Source organism: Musa acuminata, chromosome BXJ3-6 (assembly GCF_036884655.1).
Source record: "Musa acuminata AAA Group cultivar baxijiao chromosome BXJ3-6, Cavendish_Baxijiao_AAA, whole genome shotgun sequence".
Taxonomy (NCBI): Eukaryota; Viridiplantae; Streptophyta; class Magnoliopsida; order Zingiberales; family Musaceae; genus Musa; species Musa acuminata.
In genome coordinates this window covers 13,100,783-13,118,962 of record NC_088354.1, presented here as the reverse complement: position 1 = coordinate 13,118,962, position 18,180 = coordinate 13,100,783, and the positions used below count along the sequence as shown (strand labels likewise).

Here is an 18,180-nt window from a genome sequence, read left to right as displayed (position 1 = left end):
CTCATGTTAATGTAACTGTTCTACCCTCTTCGGATGACACAAGGGAAGCATATTCAAAGATGGCAGCCCTTCGTCTTTTCCTAGAAGCCTCCTCCTGGCTGAGCGATGCGAGACAAGGCGATTCTCCGAGCACTTGGCGATGCGGGCGCTCGCGAAGATGCCAAATCCAGATTTCTCGGTTAGGTGGAATCCGACTTGCTCCTGCCTCGTGCTGTGCTTCTTTGAATTGACTGCGATGCATCGAGGCATGTCGTGCGAGGAGGGGTGGTCGTCGGAGACGCTCCCATTACGTCCCCATTCGTGGCTTGCATTTAATGAAACGGGTGGAAAAGTCATGATCAGAACGCCTCGGTTGCTTCGTACCGTATGGAAGGAACACTCGACATGTTTCGAGGACATCTTATTTTAGTTCATACTTTGCTCCCCGAAGCAGATCTTGATGGGATACGGATGGCGTGTAAATGAGGGTTGGATGGATGTCAGCACAGAAACTAGTCAAAGCTTTTTATCATCATGTGCAGAGCGTGGATTAGAAGAAGAACTATTCAGCAGCGTTGCCATTGCCCAAGTCATCTTTGAAGCAGTGTGAGTGGGTGATTGGATAGGGCAGAATCTGGCAATTGGATCGGCATGCTGTGGGGGTTGGGGGAAGTCAGGTGGCACAACTTTTTCGTTGTATTTTCCTGCATGCATTGCGTAGGATCAGTATGTGGAATATTTTGCGTCTCGGAGGAGATGAAGTTATCCACGTCCTTTGGCTCACTCTTATCCTCTGTTTCTTTCTAGTGTCTTTATTTAGCAGCCATCTAAGAATTATTCAAAGTATTTACATTCACTACTACTGTAGTGAAGTGATGCTACGATATTAGCTCATGCAAGCGCAACATAAGATTCGTAAGATTTACCACATGCTTACCCATGCAGATAGGAGTCCAAAAGATCGTTTAGGATGATTATAAATCATATTTCCTATAGAATCTTCATATATTTTATCTCTCTAATATCAGATATAAAATACATATCCTCAAAGAGAGATGCTGAAATTGAGAAAATGAATTCACAAAAATTGATCTCGAGATTAACTAGAGCGTCAGAGGGATCAGAAAGCCTTTTTTAATTTCGATCTTAGTTTAGGTTTATGATTAGGTTGATAAGGACATGAATGATATTTTCTCCCAACACATAATATACGATCAGAAGGATTCATTCCATCACATTATAATGATTAATCTTTTTTTGCCTAATCGATAAAGATCAAAGCTTCTGAAACAAGTGATTCTAATAAATAAATAAATAAAATAAAATATATATATATATATATATATATTTATATATAATTCAGCTCATGATAGATAGCCATCGCCTATCATGCTAAGCGCAACATAAGATTCGTAAGGAGAAAAATACTCATACGACTTACCATAGACTTATCCATACGGATAGGAGTCCAAAAGGTCGTTTAGGATGATTATAAATCACATTCCCTATAGAATCTTCATAGAAATATTTTATTTCTCCAATATTAGATATAAAATACATACCCTCAAAGAGAGGTGCTGAAATTGAAAATATAGATCCATAAAAATTGATCTCGGGATTAACTAGAGCGTTAGAGGGATCAAAAAACCTTTTTCAATTTCGATCTTAGCTTAGGTTTAGGATTAGACTGATAAATAATATATTATATGTTTCAATTTTATCGATCAGAAGGATTCATTCCATTACGTTATAATGATTAATCTTTTTTTGCCTAATTGGTAAAGATCAAAGCTTCTGAAACAAGTGATCCTAATAAATAAATAAATAAATAAAATATATATATATATATATATATTTATATATATAAAATTGACGCATAATATGGAAGAGAATATCTTTTTAAGACTTCAATTTTATTAGTATGGGTGTATTGATATGAGAAAGAAAAGCTGGATGTGAATGTATCGAGATTCATAGGAAAAGAAAACAACCAAAGAATGCAGTGACATTTGCATACAAAAGTACGGATGCCATCAAGAACACCAACTCTCGCGTGGCCGAAGGAGCTTTCGCTGCCGCGCCGACTTCGTCACCTCGAGCATCGCCATGCAGAGACGGTGATTAGATTCCGGTCTTGCCAGCACAAAGATATCGTCGTCCCGTCGTCTCCCTCCGCGATCCCAAACCCGCTGTTGCTGACATGCTCGATGCTCGAGAAATGGCTCCTAATCTTCAGCAGAAGCTTCGCCTGGCTCACCGACCTCGAACTCAGCTTCATTCCTCGATACCCAACGCTCCCCATCCTCCCCTTCCACGTAGGACCCCCCACCTTCTCCTGGTGCGAGCTCTTCCCCATGGCGGCCTTGATCTCTCTCCCCAGATGGTTCTTCTCGATGCTCAGCCTCTCCGTGCTCTCCGCGGGGAGGCAGTCGTGCAGCGAGTGGAACATGGCCGCGAAGTAGTTCAGAGAGTCCACCATCCTCGCCAAGAAGCTTGCAGGGCCTCGGCTGTCTTCCTTCTCCACCAAGACCACCACGGCTCGTGGATTCAGCGAGCGGATGGACATCAAGGTCGCAAGCATCTCCGACGAGCTCTTCAGGGTCTGCAGGTAGAAGACCAAGTTCACGGCGAGAGTGGCGTCCTTGTCGATCTTGAGATCATTAGCGGTCGAGCCTCTCAGAAGCCCTTGGAACACGAACTCCAGATTGCTGCAGCCCTTGCAGAAACCGACGAGCCTCGTCTCGGTTTCCTCCAGCTCCTCGGTGCTCCCGCCGAACCCTGTCAAGCGCAGGGAGATCGGGCTGCTCGTCGTGGCCTTATCGCAGAGGGATTGGATCAGGGAGGGCCACTGGAAGCCGTAGGACACGTCGAAGTCTATCACGTGGAGTCTTCCGCCGTTGTGCTGCTGCTCCGCCTCGAAGGCCTCCATTATGGTCTGGTTGGCGGTGAAATGAGCGAACTGGAAGTAAGGGGAAGCCCGGTAGAGGTCGGTGAAGGCCGCGAATTCCTCTTCGGCAGTCGGAGGCGCCATGACGGACTGGTAGAGCGGGGAGGCTTCCGGCAGGATCCGGGCGGCCAGGCCGTCGGCGAAGTAGGCCATGACTCGCTGCATCGGGTCGCCGTGCAGGGAAGCGTGCCGGTACAGCTCGACCAGGGCGTCCATCGCGGCGCTGGCGCGACCGGCGTCGACGGCGGCGGCGGCAGCGAGAAGCAGGTGGACCAAGCGCTGGTCCCTCTTGTCCTCCGGCCCGCTTCTCCTGGGGTCTACTCTCAGCATGTCTTCTCTGGCCTGGAGCAAACCCAACAGCTTCCTCTCCTCCGCGTCTTTCGCCTTCCTCTTCCCGACGGCGGCATTAGAGCGCCGAGTGCTGCCGACGCCGAGGCCCAAGCTGAGGAGCTCCTCTCCGATGCCTTGGCCTTCCTCTTCCATCGTATCTCGAGGGAAAAAGGCGAAGCTTTAGGAGAAGTTGGGAGGGAGTTTCATGGGGAACCTGTTGCGTGTGATCGAATGAGAAAGGGAGAAGAAGGGAGTGGGGGTGTGCGTCTCGTTTGACGGCAGAGGAGAGGAGGAGGAGGAGGAGGAGGAAGAGGTATCTTCTTCTTCTCATGTCATTATCCTTTTTGGTTTTCGTGGAGTCGGAGTTATCGTGTCTCGGATTCCCAGGTCGAGACGGTGGGCTGCTTCATTCTCTGCTGTTGGCAGCCATCTTTTCTTTTTCTCCACGGTGGGTCGGAGGAATTGCGGGTGGAAAGAATGGAACGGTTCAAAAGATGCCATGCGACAGTCGACAAAGGGGAGAGAGGTGGCGAAGCAGCGCGGAATCATCACTTTGGTTTGACACGGCTTGTCGTCTTGTCCCGTTTCCTGGAAGCAGATCCCCTCTCGGTCTCGGCTGCCGACCTTTTCCAACCTGACAACAAAAAGGAGGTTTGGTCAGCTGCAAATGGGAGAGGATCTTAACTATTTTTTTGACTCTTGTAATTCTATCTATACCTATCAAATTAAGACAATAAATTAGAATGAATGTTGGTAGACTTGATCAAGGGATGTCACTCTGCTGGGACAGCTCTTCCGGTCATGGAGTGGGAAGCAGAAATGAGATCGATGATGATGATGATGATGATGATGTGTGCCAGGCATGAGACCAACATGGCTCTGATGCTTCCCTGTATCATGTGTTGCATCTGGGAGACATGTGTCCTTGATCATGAAATTTTCGATGCGGGGCTACTACAACTGCAAGACCGAAGGTTATATATACCATTGATAATTGAAGGCTGTAGCAATAGATTCACAACCACAATAAAGCAATGGACCAAAGTAGAATGAGGAAATTGAGACCACTAGCTGCTGATCTGACTATCGAATTACACAGAGAAAAACTATCCAACATTACCAATGATGACACATAATTATCATGTACTTAGCTTGGTGAAGGCAGCATCAGTGCCCACCATGTATACTAATTAACCTTTCTTATATTATAATTTGTCAAGCATATGTGTCCTGTCTCCTCTCAACAATTTCTTTTAATCTATTTTAACCATCTCATGCACTTCATACATTTGATGTTAATTCTACTAACTCAACAACCTATACTTTCTCTATGCTTCATGCTTGAACCTCATACCAAATGTACATATACAATTAAAATAATATCAACATACATGTCCTAACATTGCATTCAATTTCATATCATAACATGGATCTTGAACGATTAAACATCTTTTTCTTTTATAAAATCTGCCATATTATATTTTCTAGAGAAAACATGATTCTGAATCCATAAAACCCCAGGGACCAGTAACTACAAGATACAGTATGGTTTTACTGCAACCCTCTTTTATCTGACATTGGAGGGTGAAAAGATAGCACAAAAGGCATGCGAATGCTGAGCCAGAAAATTCAACTGAAAATCTATATTGTGAATAGTAGTTCAAGCATTTGTTGTGGTTAGTAATCCACAAATTGTGCTAACCAACAATTTATAGCAGTTTTCAGAACTTGAGAAAGACGCACAGCCAAGGTTCAACTTAATAGGAGAAAATGTATCGAATAGCACAGGTTCTACATGTGTAATAAGAGAGCCTGTTCTATGGCAAATGTTGAACTAGGCCACATGTCGAAGTTGTTCACCATATAATCCGGATGTCTTCCATAATAAGCTTGCCAAGAAAGCCAAGGGAGCTAGCTTCTTTAGATTGTTAGCTGTGTAATATGTTTGATCTTGAACTCTAGCCGTTGAAATGAGTAGCCTGAGTCAAGTTCCTTAGTCTTGCCCAGGTTTCATTGTTCCACCACTTGTTTATCATCCGATGCCAGTATTGGCATGCCCACTTTTACCAGGAATGTCCCTCAGAAACCTGCATAGGTTGCTTAGTGTTCAATAAAGTAAAGAAAACCATATTACAATGTAGGATGTACTACAGCTAATCAACATGAACTCTCCCAATCTCCCTTACAAGGAGATTATATTGAGCTTCAAGCAACAAAGCAATGAAAGTAGTATTAAGCCTCAAAAGTATTTCATCGGAATGTGTAGTTCTTAAGGACATTCAAATAACCAGATGTGGCAAAAGAACAAGTAGAAATTTGGTCACAGAAAATGTGGACAATGGTGATTAAATCCTAGATTGCCAAAGATGACAAGTCGAGCAAAATTCTTTTCTTCTTCTAGCATGGACCGAGTCCATGGCTAAAGTTCCAGACCAAGATACTACTATTATTACAATAAAGGCATCAACTACAGCGAGTTAGAGACCAAATTCATTATGAGGGTAAGGTCTATATTTCCTGTGCATCTTGAACCATCAAAAAAGAAACAAGCTTCCTGACAACCTATACCTGTCCCACAATTGTACATGTTGCTATTCATGAATGCAAAATTGAAAATATTGGCTATTGACTGACAAAATGCAAACTAACTTCCCTTGCAACCGCATGAAACCAAGAAGTTACACCATTCCAAAATGACTTTAAATGTCTAGATTCTAGAATATTATTAAATATTGAATCATTAACATGAAACACAACACCACAGGTATGACCCAGGTCTATTGGACCATACCAAGCATTGACACATTAAACACCAAAGAAGCTGAATAATGCAGTCTTTGTGATGAAATTATCAAAATTTAACTCCAATATCCTTTACATTGCATATTTTTGCCACTTGCCGATATATACAACTTCTTAAAGCAAAAGAAAGTCAACTCTACAAGTACAGAAAAAAAAACCAGTACATCTAACAAGCATTTTTAGTAATTAGGATTACTACAAGCCACTGAACAAACATACCCAATAGTGCCAAATGAACAAAATATACAACAGGGCTTAAGATCAGGGAACCCTATAGATAAGGATCATATTCACATCAAGTTGAATAAGATCTCTGAAGTACATATGCTGGCTGCTAGGCTGTTAAAATTACCATGGTTTCCTTCTCAGAAGATTTCGGAGAGATTGGTGATCTACTTTCATATCTTGGATGATTCTATAATACCATTCAGTTGGAAGCTATGGAAGCAATAAACTTGTGTTCTTCAGAAGAACCAACTCTGAATCTAAGGATCTTATCAAGAATACTTGGTGATTGTTCAAGTGTTGGGAGCAAAAGGACCTGCAAGTTGTTGCAAGTCATCAGACATGATGGCTAGATAATCTCTTATTAATGGAAACATAGCTCCACCATGGTAGGTGAAAGATATCATTTTATCTGTTGTTGAGAGCAACGAATTCAATTTCATTTATTGGGCCTATACTGGTCCCGGCTTGGAACAACATGGATTTGTTAAATAACAGCATACCAACAAAATACACAAATAATATATAGCCAAAAAAATTGGCCACCAAAAAAAACCTAATTTAGGATTCTTTCTCATCTTTTCTTGGCATATACAATCAACATTGATAATGATAAAAGTGATTTAAATCTAAAAACAATAAATTAAATCAAAACATATATCTAGGCCAGATCTTCAAGGATTGAGGCCTAGATATGAGTGGATCTAGCCTACATTCAAACTGATCAAGCGGAAATGTACAAAAATCAAGGCTTGAGGTCTAAAGGGAAGAGATCTACACTAAAGTTGGAAGAGAGAATGAACCTTAACATCGTCGCATGAAATTATATTAGAGATTATGTTTAGATTTTTCTTAATTTGAAAAGAAATCGAACCAGGTTTTGGACTTGGATCTTAATCTTGAGTATATAGCCCTCTATAGATATTCTTGTTTGTTCTTGTGGTAGAAGGTTCAGAGAGATTCGGGGGAGATTTAAAGGGACTGAGAACGAGTGAGAGAGGGCATGTGAGACGGAAAGTAAGGAAGAGAAAAGAAGTGAGGAGTAAAGATCCTTTTGCATCACACTTGAGAAAATCAATCTTTTCCCCTATTTAGAATGGCATCCTCATATATAAATGGGTCTTTAAATCGAGCTCAAACTTTATGGTAACAGAAGCTGAACAAACTCTGGAAGGATACCTAGCTTGGATAGTGGAACTGACCTTCCTTCAGACCTTTATGAATTCCAATTATGCTTGACAGACTATTGGTTCTACCCATTCAGAACATTTGCTTCCTGACAAAAACTATTATTCTGTTTTCTTTACTTTTGGACTCCTGGCTCCACACAAGATCTACCTTTTGTATCGATTCATGGAATATGAAATTTGTCCTTCATCTGATAGACTCCTTTTCTAGAGATGAACAACTACAGAAATCTCTAAAACTTGATGGTCCTTTTTGCAGTTTCTCTAAATTGATTGGGAGATATACTTGCATCCCAAGATCAAGTCTTTAATGTGGTTGACCTTCAAAACCAAAGTTCACCACAAAGAGGTTATCTAAAAGAAAAGATGGATCGATGGTGCACCTTGCTCCATGTGCCATCATTGTTGATTCTGCTGACCACAATTTTCTCCAGTGTCCTTGTGCTGGCAAGTATTGGATTTATATTGATGGTGCACCTTGTGCTGGCAAGTATTGGATTTCTCCATCTACCTAGCTCGGTGTTGCAGATTATATCCAATGGTGAAAATTCTTATGCTGACAAAAAAAAAAGGCATGCTTGGATGGTCTTTTTGATAAAAGTTGGTGAATTTAAAGAAGATTTTTCAAGGGCATTGAGGGTCTACACTTGGTTATCAGAATATGTACCAAAATTAGACTTCTATCCAAATGGAAAAATTGAGAACCCAACCTTGTCAAATGTCCAGTTGATCAGTTATGCAATTGCATCAGGCAATCAAATGATTGAGACTATCTTTTTTACTGAAAGAACCAGAGTGATTTATTATGCAAGGCAAAAGACGAAGAAAGACTATGTTTTAAGTTTTGAATACTCCTAAATTGAGGGCCTTGTCTCCAATTAAGAAATTTGCCACCAACAATGAGATCAATGTTCTCAGGATTCCACCATAGTTGTGTCCCAATTGTTTCATTCCCAACCAATCACACTTTGAAGACGTCAGTCTTCTGGCATCAGGGCACAACCAGTTTTATGCCTTCACCACCACACTTGGCAGAGCTTTCCATTGTGTGCCATGCAATAGTATAGCCATTCAAAAAACAACAAGGTGCTAGGAGATCAAGAATAACTTGAAGCGGCTCCAGTCCCTCTTATTTGGCATTAATGATGCTTTCAAGTGGGACATCTTTGCCATCACTCCAATATTATCCCTCTATCTCCTTCGGTTTTTTGTTAGCGTTTTAAAACCTCAGTTTATGACACCTTCCAGTCATGGACATTTCTTCTAGTTTGGCTCATACTTGCCGAAATTTACCACTTCGAGCCCAAAATGAGATATGGAGTGCCCCGATTTCGGGCAGTCCGGTCCAGTCAATTAAAAAAAATGTTTAAAGGGAAGTGAGACGTCACGATTAGGGCTTGTCATTTCTCCCTCTCCACAGGCAGAATGTTAGGCCGTCTGCCTCTCAGCCACCCAACGTACACCGCTGACATGGTTTCAGGCACGCTTCCTTGTCTTCACTTCCTCATCCTCTTCTTCCATCTCCCTCCTCTTCCTACTCTTCTTCTTTCACTTCTTCCACTTTTCCTTCTTCTACTTCCTCATCCTCTTCTTCAATCTCCCTCCTCCTCCTACTCTGCTTCTTTCAATTCTTCCTCTTTTCCTTCTTCTACTTCCTCTTCCTTCTTCTCTTCCTTCTTCCAACCCTCCTCTCCCTCTCTGAACAGTTTCGGTATGGTCCAACTTACTGACACACGATATGCCAACAATGGACTGGACCCATACCGGTCCAGCCATGGACCGGCATAAATCCACCCCTGGTGCCCTCACTCTCAACAAATTAGCATGTCATTCTAGCCTTCCGTCTTGGTTGTTTAATTTTATGCTTCAATTTGAAGTCTTTCATTTTAAGAATGTAGATGGGTTCAATAAAATGGCATGTATGACAAGCTTTCCAACAACAAATATATATTCTTTGGGAAAAGAATCCAACACTACAGTTCAACTTATGGTGGGTTAACCGAGGTCAAGACCAATGAATAAAAGCTGTCACAACCTGATGCAGTCATCAACTTGTTCCAAATATCAAATACATATAACAGAATGCAATATAATTTGGTTTCTGACTGCCTAAAGCATTAATTATGGCAGGAATATGGATGCTCAAATAAAAGTCTATAACATAATTGCCCTTGCAAAATTTTACTCTTAGAAAAATTGATATGCAAATTCATTCATACACCACGATTGGCAGTGCATATAAAGGGGACTCAACATACATGCCTCATTTTTAAGACGTTTGGTCTTTATCTTCCTCCAGCAACAACTGAACAATTGATTTCACCACTTCATTTTTTGAGAATGTAGCTGTCTGGAAATAAGTTTTATCAAGTGTGTTAGGCCATAAATGTGAAATTCAAGAAAACAATAGAAATCAATTACCAATCAAAAAATTGTACAATCATGAAATTTGATAACAAGTAGTCAATAGCATAAGCAAAGAGTAGGCATTATAATTTCAGTCAATATGAGAACTGTTCTCGATTCATAGATCAGAACAGAAATGCTTTATGTTTGCTATCTTAAGTGACAAATTGAGAGAGGATTATCTGAGCAATGTGTGTATTAAATTATGGTTCATTCAGTATATATAGCAAAAGAATGGTGGAAACCAAGCAAGAATAACCAGTATCTTATGGTGCAAGATTAATATATCTTGAATGAGAAAAAATGGAAAATCATGGAATATAACAGCAATATTTCCAGGTAATTGGTAAATTCTGTTTTTCAATGATTAACGAGATTAACTTATTTTAGTAATATGCACATTGCAAAGTTTCTACTAAACCAAACAAGCATGAACATCACAATATAGAAAAAAAATGTTCGGCAAAGACCTAAGAAGGATAAAAAAAATTGCTTCTGATGGTGCATTTTGTGACTTCAGCAGGGAATAAATAAGATGTCATAACTGAGAAGTTGGAAAGTCTCATATACCTCTGGTTTTCTGATAAGTTCCTTCAAAACAGCATGAAGTGTTAAGCGTAGTTCCTTAAACAGAACAGCCGTCTGTGCAGGAGCAGTCAATTTTAACCAGCCATCTATAGTGATCAACCCTGCCTGAAGTAGCAAAGCAAATGCATCATACTTATTGTTGCATAAAGAGATTAACCAGCATTGAAATGAAACAAGGAAAAAAGTTAAGAGATTAGTGGGTCTCTTGGGATCCAAAATTGAGCAGTGACCTTATTACCCGGTTCAAGCCCTGTAATGATAAAAAAACCCATAGTGGACGAAAGCCCTAATATTCCACCAGACCAGGTGGTTCAGCTTGGTCTACATGTTGCTTTAGGGTGGACTGGTAAATACCAGGTGGTACACAGTGGTACATACGAATCTGCCTAAATTTCTAAACCATGGTCCACCATATATAAGACAGAGAGGTAAAGATAACAAAGAGGATAGAGAACTTTTGAGAAAATATGAATGCTTTACAGAGAACGAAGATGCCATTAGATTCAAAATTTCCCAAATCCCATGTGTTATTAGATAAAGTTTTTTATTTGCATTTGAATTGCTCCAAACCAAGGTCTGCAATTTCGTACCATACCGGAGTTTCAACGTTCGCTCGGTACGGTACGAAACTGTATACCAAACGGTATACCGCTCGGTATATATATATATATATATATATAACTCGGCGACGTCGCATCGCCTCGGTGATGTCGCCTTTTCCTTCCCCACGCGGGGCGACGTCGCCTCGTTTATTTAAATATATGAATATATATATATATATATATATATATATATATATATATATATATATATATATATATATATATATATATATATATATATATATATATATATATATATATATATATATATATATATATATATAATCCGAAAAAGGCGACGTTGCCTTTTTCTAAAATATTTATATATACATACATATATATATACATATATATATGTATATATTATTATTTTTCGTTCCGCCCGATAGCGGGCGGTCCGCGTACTGGTATGCCGTCGGACCAGTATGTACCGCCCGTACCGGGCGGTATCATTCGGTATTGCCTACCTTGCTCCAAACAACACGTGCATTATGATCAGTGAAACATTGGGTCATAGGACCAACCACCATCTTCAAAACTGCAAAGTTTTGCATTTTTCGTATAACATATAATAATAGGTATTTATTAAAATGATATAATATAATATTTTTGTCCTTTTGACAATATTATTTTTTTATTTTAAAGTATTTTCTCAGTGGATCCCATTCATGTCAATCTAATTTAATTGATCCTTATGATCCCAAGATTAGTGTAAGCCCAAGAAAATATGATTTTCATCATAACCAATTTCTAACTAGATGCTGATCTTGCAAACATTGATTCCTAATTAAAGCAAGCACAGAAAAAAGACTCCTAACCCAACCCTAGTCGATACAGGAAATTAGGGGATTGACCCAAGCTTCCTCATGCACTTCTTTGATATTCTAGAAGGTGTTTTGCAACTCTAGTCTACTTGCTGACTAAGAGTCTTGGTATGATTACACTTAGGCTAGATAAGTTGTTTAGCTATTAGGATTCATATCTTGAGATCTACAAGGCCATTTTAGTGGTGGAATGACATGTAGGCAAGTGAGATTGTAACTTCAAGAAGTGTAGTAGATTGATATTCTGTTTATTTGCAATTAAGCTTACATTATGATCTCTTCTTCCCTCTTATTCTCTTGGAGGCATTATGTTTCTTCAAAGAAGAGTTGCACCCTGATAGGAGATCTGTCCTATCAACATTACTGTTGGATGCATTGATGAAGAAGATCATCAACGATACAGTACACTTGTGTGTCAAAAGCTAGTATGGTGAGAGAAACAACAATAACAACTAATGTAAACTACACAAGCAGCAATGAACATGCACAAAGTTAACTGCAATATGTGAAGTTTACCTGATGCTGGATAGACATGGAGCCCCCAAATAAAAAAAGAGAGTATGGAGAGATGATGCTACTGTCACGTAGAAAAACCTTGCTGGTCTCAACCTATAAAAGAATAGCGAAATTAGTGCTGAAACTATCACTATTTCCAATTAACTGCATCTCCTATATAAAAACTAGTCTGTAAAATATATACCGAGTATCTCTATTGTCTCCAACTGATATAACTTATATAAAATCCCATTTGTTAACAATTAAAACACACAAGACCAGACCTAACTTGCAATCTTAATGGCAACATCACAATGACAAAGAACATAAGGCATACAGATAGTATACTAATAAGAGATTTCCTGCAAAACATTACTTGTGATCCAAGATGTATCTTTTTCTTAGTTTCTTTCAAGCTAAAACTTCAACAGGTGGTGTAAGTTATTCTCATGTTACCATCAGCAAACAATCAAATTATGTAATAACATAAAAAACTGATCACACTATGTTTAGGAATGGATCATCTAGATAGTGTCCTTAACTCCTTATATCTAGATTATTAAATCTCCAACCAAAAATATTTAAAAGCATCTAATAAAGACCTACCCACCCAAAACCTTCTAAAATGGATAGATTGGAGAAAAACAGTTATCAGTAAAGGCTGATTTGCTTCGCCAAAGGATCGTGAAACTCAACACTCTTCATGTCAGGATAGGCATGCAACAAGGAATTCATCACAGATATAGATCTACATGTTTTTAACATGTAAGTTAAAAATTGAATCACGGAATCTCTTCTGTCAGCTTAGAGGTATACATATTGAAAATTGAATCATAGAATCTGTTCGATCGGCCTAGGAGTATACACATTTTTAACAGCCACAAAGTAGTGCATGCAATCAACCTCTACAACCTTGGCCTTGAAGAAAGGATGACCTTGGAACTTGGGGTACTTCTTAGCTATGCAAGAAATTAGACAGAAAAATGCTAATATACCATGCAGCATGAGCAAAGTAATTACTATAAGTTTGTAAAAGACCAAGCTACCAAATTTCGGGCATATTGGATGAGGCAGCAATCTCAGGACAAATTTAAGAGAAGACTGTTAAATTGATTAAATTGAATACATAGTGCTCTCATTATTTAATCAGGTAAGAAAGGCATAATGGCCTTGCTTTGAGATCTGGAAAACCAATAAGCTCTAGAAAGTTCTGAATTATCATTAATACTGCATGATGGATCATTTTATTAGTGTTGAACACACTCAAGAAACAATTAACTAACAAAAATCTTTGATCAAGAAATCCCATCATCATGTAGGGGCACCGAAACCAACATTAACATGATGACTAACATAGAAAAAGAGAAACTTCATAAGAAACAGATTCAAGTGCACCTTTTCAAGGAAGACAAGAAATGGATATCTAAAATGTTTCACGTTGTGGTTCACAGAAGAAGGATGTATGTGAACTTCTCTCTTTCCATCATATAATACTGTTTGATCCTTCAGAGGAAGGCCACTGGCTAGTAATGTAGTCCCCGCTAAAGCTGAATTAACAATACCTTCTGTGGTTGCAGCAACATTTGGATATAGACCTGCACATATTATTGACTGCAACAGAACCATGAGATATCTTTCTCTTCCAGATAAGTAAAAATCAATAGTCCAATAAAAAACTAATAGGAATTAATTTGCCTTAATAAAAAAAGGGGAAAAATTAGGCACTATGATAAAGACCTGCACATATTATTACTGGAACAGAACCATGCGATATTATCTTCCACAGAAGTGAAAATTAACAAATTAATAAAAATATAATAGCAATGAGTTTGCATAAAAAAAAGAAACAGGAGAGAAAATGATTTGGCAATATGATTTTCACATTCTGATAAGTTCTGGTTTTAAAACTTCAGAATCTAAAAGTATCATATTTTCTTAACTACATTATTACAAACAAGTCCAAGTTACCAGCAGAAAAGATCTATAAGATGACAGTGTAATATACCAAGGATTATTGCAGAATCAATAAACTTGTGGAACTGAGGACTTCCGATGCTATAACATAACAATACTTGCATCTTAAAAACATAGTAGTGAGAAAGATGAATATATCGCCTATCTAGAAGAAGAACTTCGGACATCAAGGTCTGCATCGTATACACCACTGGATAACATAACAAACTGTTTACACAACTGAAAAGGACAAAACATACTGAGAACTTCAAACACCAGTTGACAAATAAACTGCATAAAATTGGCAAAAGAACAAAAATTCTGTAATAACCATGTTCACATGTACCAGGGAACAAAAAGATATTCACCTTAATGATTGATGGATGATTTGCATTCAGGTTGAATGGTTGAGACATGTCAGAAAACCAACTGTCAAGTTTGTCTTTCCTTCTTTCATAACTCTACTGAAACAAGAGGCCCCTTAGCAAATTCAAAAAGAAAATCTAAAGAATTTGATGCAATATTAAATGTCATATAGATGTAGTAAACCAATGATCTGAGTCAAAGTCATGTAACTTGATTAAACAGTAGTAAGCCCCAGACACGTTAATGGATTATTTGCATGAAGCTCAGTCAAGAAATATTAAGGTTAAGATCAGCATGACCAGTTTGGCCTATATGCACAGTTCGAAATCCACATAAAAAAAAAAATAAAAACAAGAGAGAGGTACAAGATGTGATGATGGATGAACATATACCCTTCTTATCTATCTGATTAATGGTTTTCACGAGTACATTAACAAAAAGATAAAGCCACAAACAAAATGAAACTTTTAGTCAATCATAAAAGGTGCTAACAGAAATCAGAAAAGCTGAAGCACTGTTGCTTAATGCATAATTATAAAGCCCACACCCCTGCTATGTTAACTTAGTAAAGATGCAAAGCACAATGGTCAATCAAGAAATATTTTTCTATGTTAGAAAATCTGAAGTATATGTAAATGACATAGTTTGCCTATTTCTAAACCAAAAGTCAACCTTTTCAGTTGCACTTCACCAAAATGATTATGGTCCATGCTAGCTGGGGTTCACTGGCTTGATAGGTTATTGGTGTTCGGCACTATGCAAAATGTCTTGTTTACTCTATATGCTACTTGAGATGATATAAAACCAGCATATTCATGGAGGCCCTTGTCATAGCACATGCCAACCTCAGACAATAAGGAACCATGGTTTGAATTGGCATAAAAAAAAAATTCCACATCTACAAGTGAAGTTGAACATTTAGGCAAGTTCAATATCCTAATCACTTCAGCTTTTATATATTATGAGAAATACTTTTAATCATGTAACTTCAGAAAGAACAAACCTCAATGAATTTTAGATAGGTAGCATTTGTTTACTCTCGAATGAATCATATGCATAGTGATGTTATATTTCTGTTTCCATGATGAGAAAAGCATTTAGAAGTCGTGATGGACTGAAGACGAGCAAAAGAAATGGGGGCTGGCCAAGTGGTCTACCTAATTATCAATCTGTATCTCATATACATGCAGACACACAAAAATGATGCATATGAGATCAATTGATCAGTCACTGAGACTCATTTCTCCTCTCCAATAACCCCTTCTTGCTTAGCAAGAAAGGCTCGTTTTCTGCCAAATTTTCCTGTCTCACTAATTGGTTCTCCAATTTAATTTCACTAAGAGCCCCACTGGTGTGTAAAACAAAGATTCACAGAGTCACTGCTTATGACTAGACATCTGTTAGGACTCTAGCTTGGAGAGTCCTAATTGAGAGGGACATTCATGTAAAACTGTTAGGACTCTAACTAGGAGAGTCCTAATTGAGAGGGACATTCTGTTAGGACTCTAGCTAGGAGAGTCCTAATTGTGAGGGGCATTCATGTAGGAGGTGTTTTCTTAGAGAAGAATTAGGAGTTGTAAGGGAATAGGAGTCTTGACTAGGAGTCCTATTAGGAGTTGGTTAGAAGTAAGAGTCTTAAGTAGGAGTCCTATTAGGAGTTAGGGTTTAGAAGCCCTATAAATAGCCATGTATTCCTTCTCTTTTGATAAGCAATAGATGAATCTTTTCTGCAGCCTTTGAGCAGCAACTTGGAGGGAGGAACCCCTATAGAGTTCCAAGGAGGCCGATCCCCTAAAGAGATCAACCCCAAGTTTAGAATCTGCAAGGGTTCTACCACCTGGTATCAGAGCAGCGTTCTTGGCGTCTCGCTGCCCTTCCACAGCCATCCATCAACCCTCTACAACCATCCAAAGCAATTCCCACAATTGCTTAAAAGATCGTCACCGAATTCCGTCCTCATCTCCACTACCACGGATCATCCTTTGATCTCCCCGTGAATTGCAACAGGTTCTGGTTTCCTACCTTACTGCTGCTGCAATTTAGTTATCCTTATTCGAAAATCCAAAAAAAAAAAAAATCGTTCCTATATTGCTGCATAAACTTTTCATCACAAAGTTTTCATCTCTACGATGAAAGATACATTGCAGAATTCCAGCCGCATAGCACCATCTGTTTGATCTTGCTACTGTGCTTTTTCTATCCAAATTTCTACGAAATTTTTATGACATCTTTGACACTTCCTAACAGTGGATTTCCCTTTAGTTTCATAAAAAAATTCTCAATATAAACTACTGATCTTTTATGTCCAATCTGCTGTACTTGAATTGCAGAATTCAAGCCGCATAGCACCATCTGTTTGATCTTGCTACTGTGCTTTTTCTATCCAAATTTCTACGAAATTTTTATGAAATCTTTGACACTTCCTAACAGTAGATTTCCCTTTGGTTTCATTGAAAAATTCTTAATATAAACTACTGATATTTTATGTCCAATCTGCTGCACTTGAAAATCTATGCTGCAGAAAATTTCAGCTGCATATCGTTGCCTTAACCCATCTATTTACAATCTTTTTTGAATGAAATTTCTTATACACTTCATATATCATCATGGCTTCCATCTAAGATTGATCTATTAAGAAATTCATCTCTAAAAATGATTTTATGTTGCTGCAAATTTTCATCGTACCCCGCTGAAATTTTTCGACGATAATTCTGCAATTGCAACTTGCACCAATTTCCTTGCTGTTATACTGCCGAAATTTTCTTGATTAAATTAGATATCCTTGCTGTCATATAAACTGTGATTTTTCTATCAATTCCCTCCTCAATTCTCTCAAGTTTTTGGTGGAAATTACGTCGAGAAACTGTTGTTTCTTCGACGACAATTCTACTCTTACAAGACAGCACATACTTGCTGTAACTTTCACGGATTTCTGTCAAACCTTTGATACCATCTACCACAGATCCAAAACTTTCATCCACAGCCCTAAAACTCTACCAAACCACACCCTCAAACTGCACCCAAAACAGCCACAAAACAAGCCTAAACCGCAGCCTACATCCACCAATCCACCAACACTTTCGACTATCACTTCTCTCAACCTATACATGCCTTTAACCCAACAGCAAAAGAGAGATCTTAACATCATTGATTTGGGGCCATATACTATGGCATCTAAGGAGGCAATCAATGCTAAATTCGAAGCCTTGGAGGCGCGAATGGAGGATAAGATTCGGACGCTCTTTACCGAACTCAGATTGGGTCGACCACTAAGCCCGAAGAAATCATATCAAGGAGAGAGCTTTGCCCAATCACACCAAGCCCAAAGAGATGACTTCCAAGGGAGGGTAGGCTCTATGACCAACCCCAACTATCCATGCATGAGAGTGGACTTCCCTAGATGGGAAGAAGGAGACCCGATTGGTTGGATCTCGCGCGCGGAGCGATATTTTCGGTACCACAAAACCGCGGATGTA

General features: G+C 38.9%; 2 protein-coding genes across 12 annotated transcripts in view; both read right to left on the bottom strand.

The window, feature by feature from the left end:
* Positions 1-1,861: 1,861 nt before the first annotated feature.
* LOC135640575 (GRAS family protein RAM1-like) lies at positions 1,862-4,102 on the bottom strand. Its single transcript, XM_065155167.1, has 2 exons — positions 3,974-4,102; positions 1,862-3,890 (listed from the first exon to the last, which is right to left on the bottom strand). Exon 2 carries the CDS (start codon positions 3,407-3,409, stop codon positions 2,069-2,071), a length of 1,341 nt encoding a protein of 446 aa, XP_065011239.1. The 5' UTR covers positions 3,410-3,890; positions 3,974-4,102; the 3' UTR covers positions 1,862-2,068.
* Positions 4,103-4,872: 770 nt separating this feature from the next.
* LOC135584203 (DExH-box ATP-dependent RNA helicase DExH7, chloroplastic-like) overlaps positions 4,873-18,180 on the bottom strand; it is a 44,136-nt gene continuing 30,828 nt past the window's right edge. For 3 of the 11 annotated variants that reach the window (XM_065156219.1, XM_065156221.1, XM_065156222.1), the window contains 6 exons: positions 14,707-14,799; positions 13,781-13,996; positions 12,407-12,499; positions 10,447-10,569; positions 9,729-9,820; positions 4,873-5,343 (listed from right to left, as the gene is read on the bottom strand). In XM_065156219.1, coding sequence (XP_065012291.1) covers positions 9,740-9,820; positions 10,447-10,569; positions 12,407-12,499; positions 13,781-13,996; positions 14,707-14,799 — 606 coding nt within the window. In that variant the 3' untranslated portion in view covers positions 4,873-5,343; positions 9,729-9,739. Of the gene's footprint in view, positions 5,344-6,410; positions 6,600-9,728; positions 9,821-10,446; positions 10,570-12,406; positions 12,500-13,780; positions 13,997-14,706; positions 14,803-18,180 lie in introns of those variants that run through there. The other 8 variants (XR_010497581.1, XR_010497585.1, XM_065156220.1 and 5 more) reach the window with 8 other exon arrangements.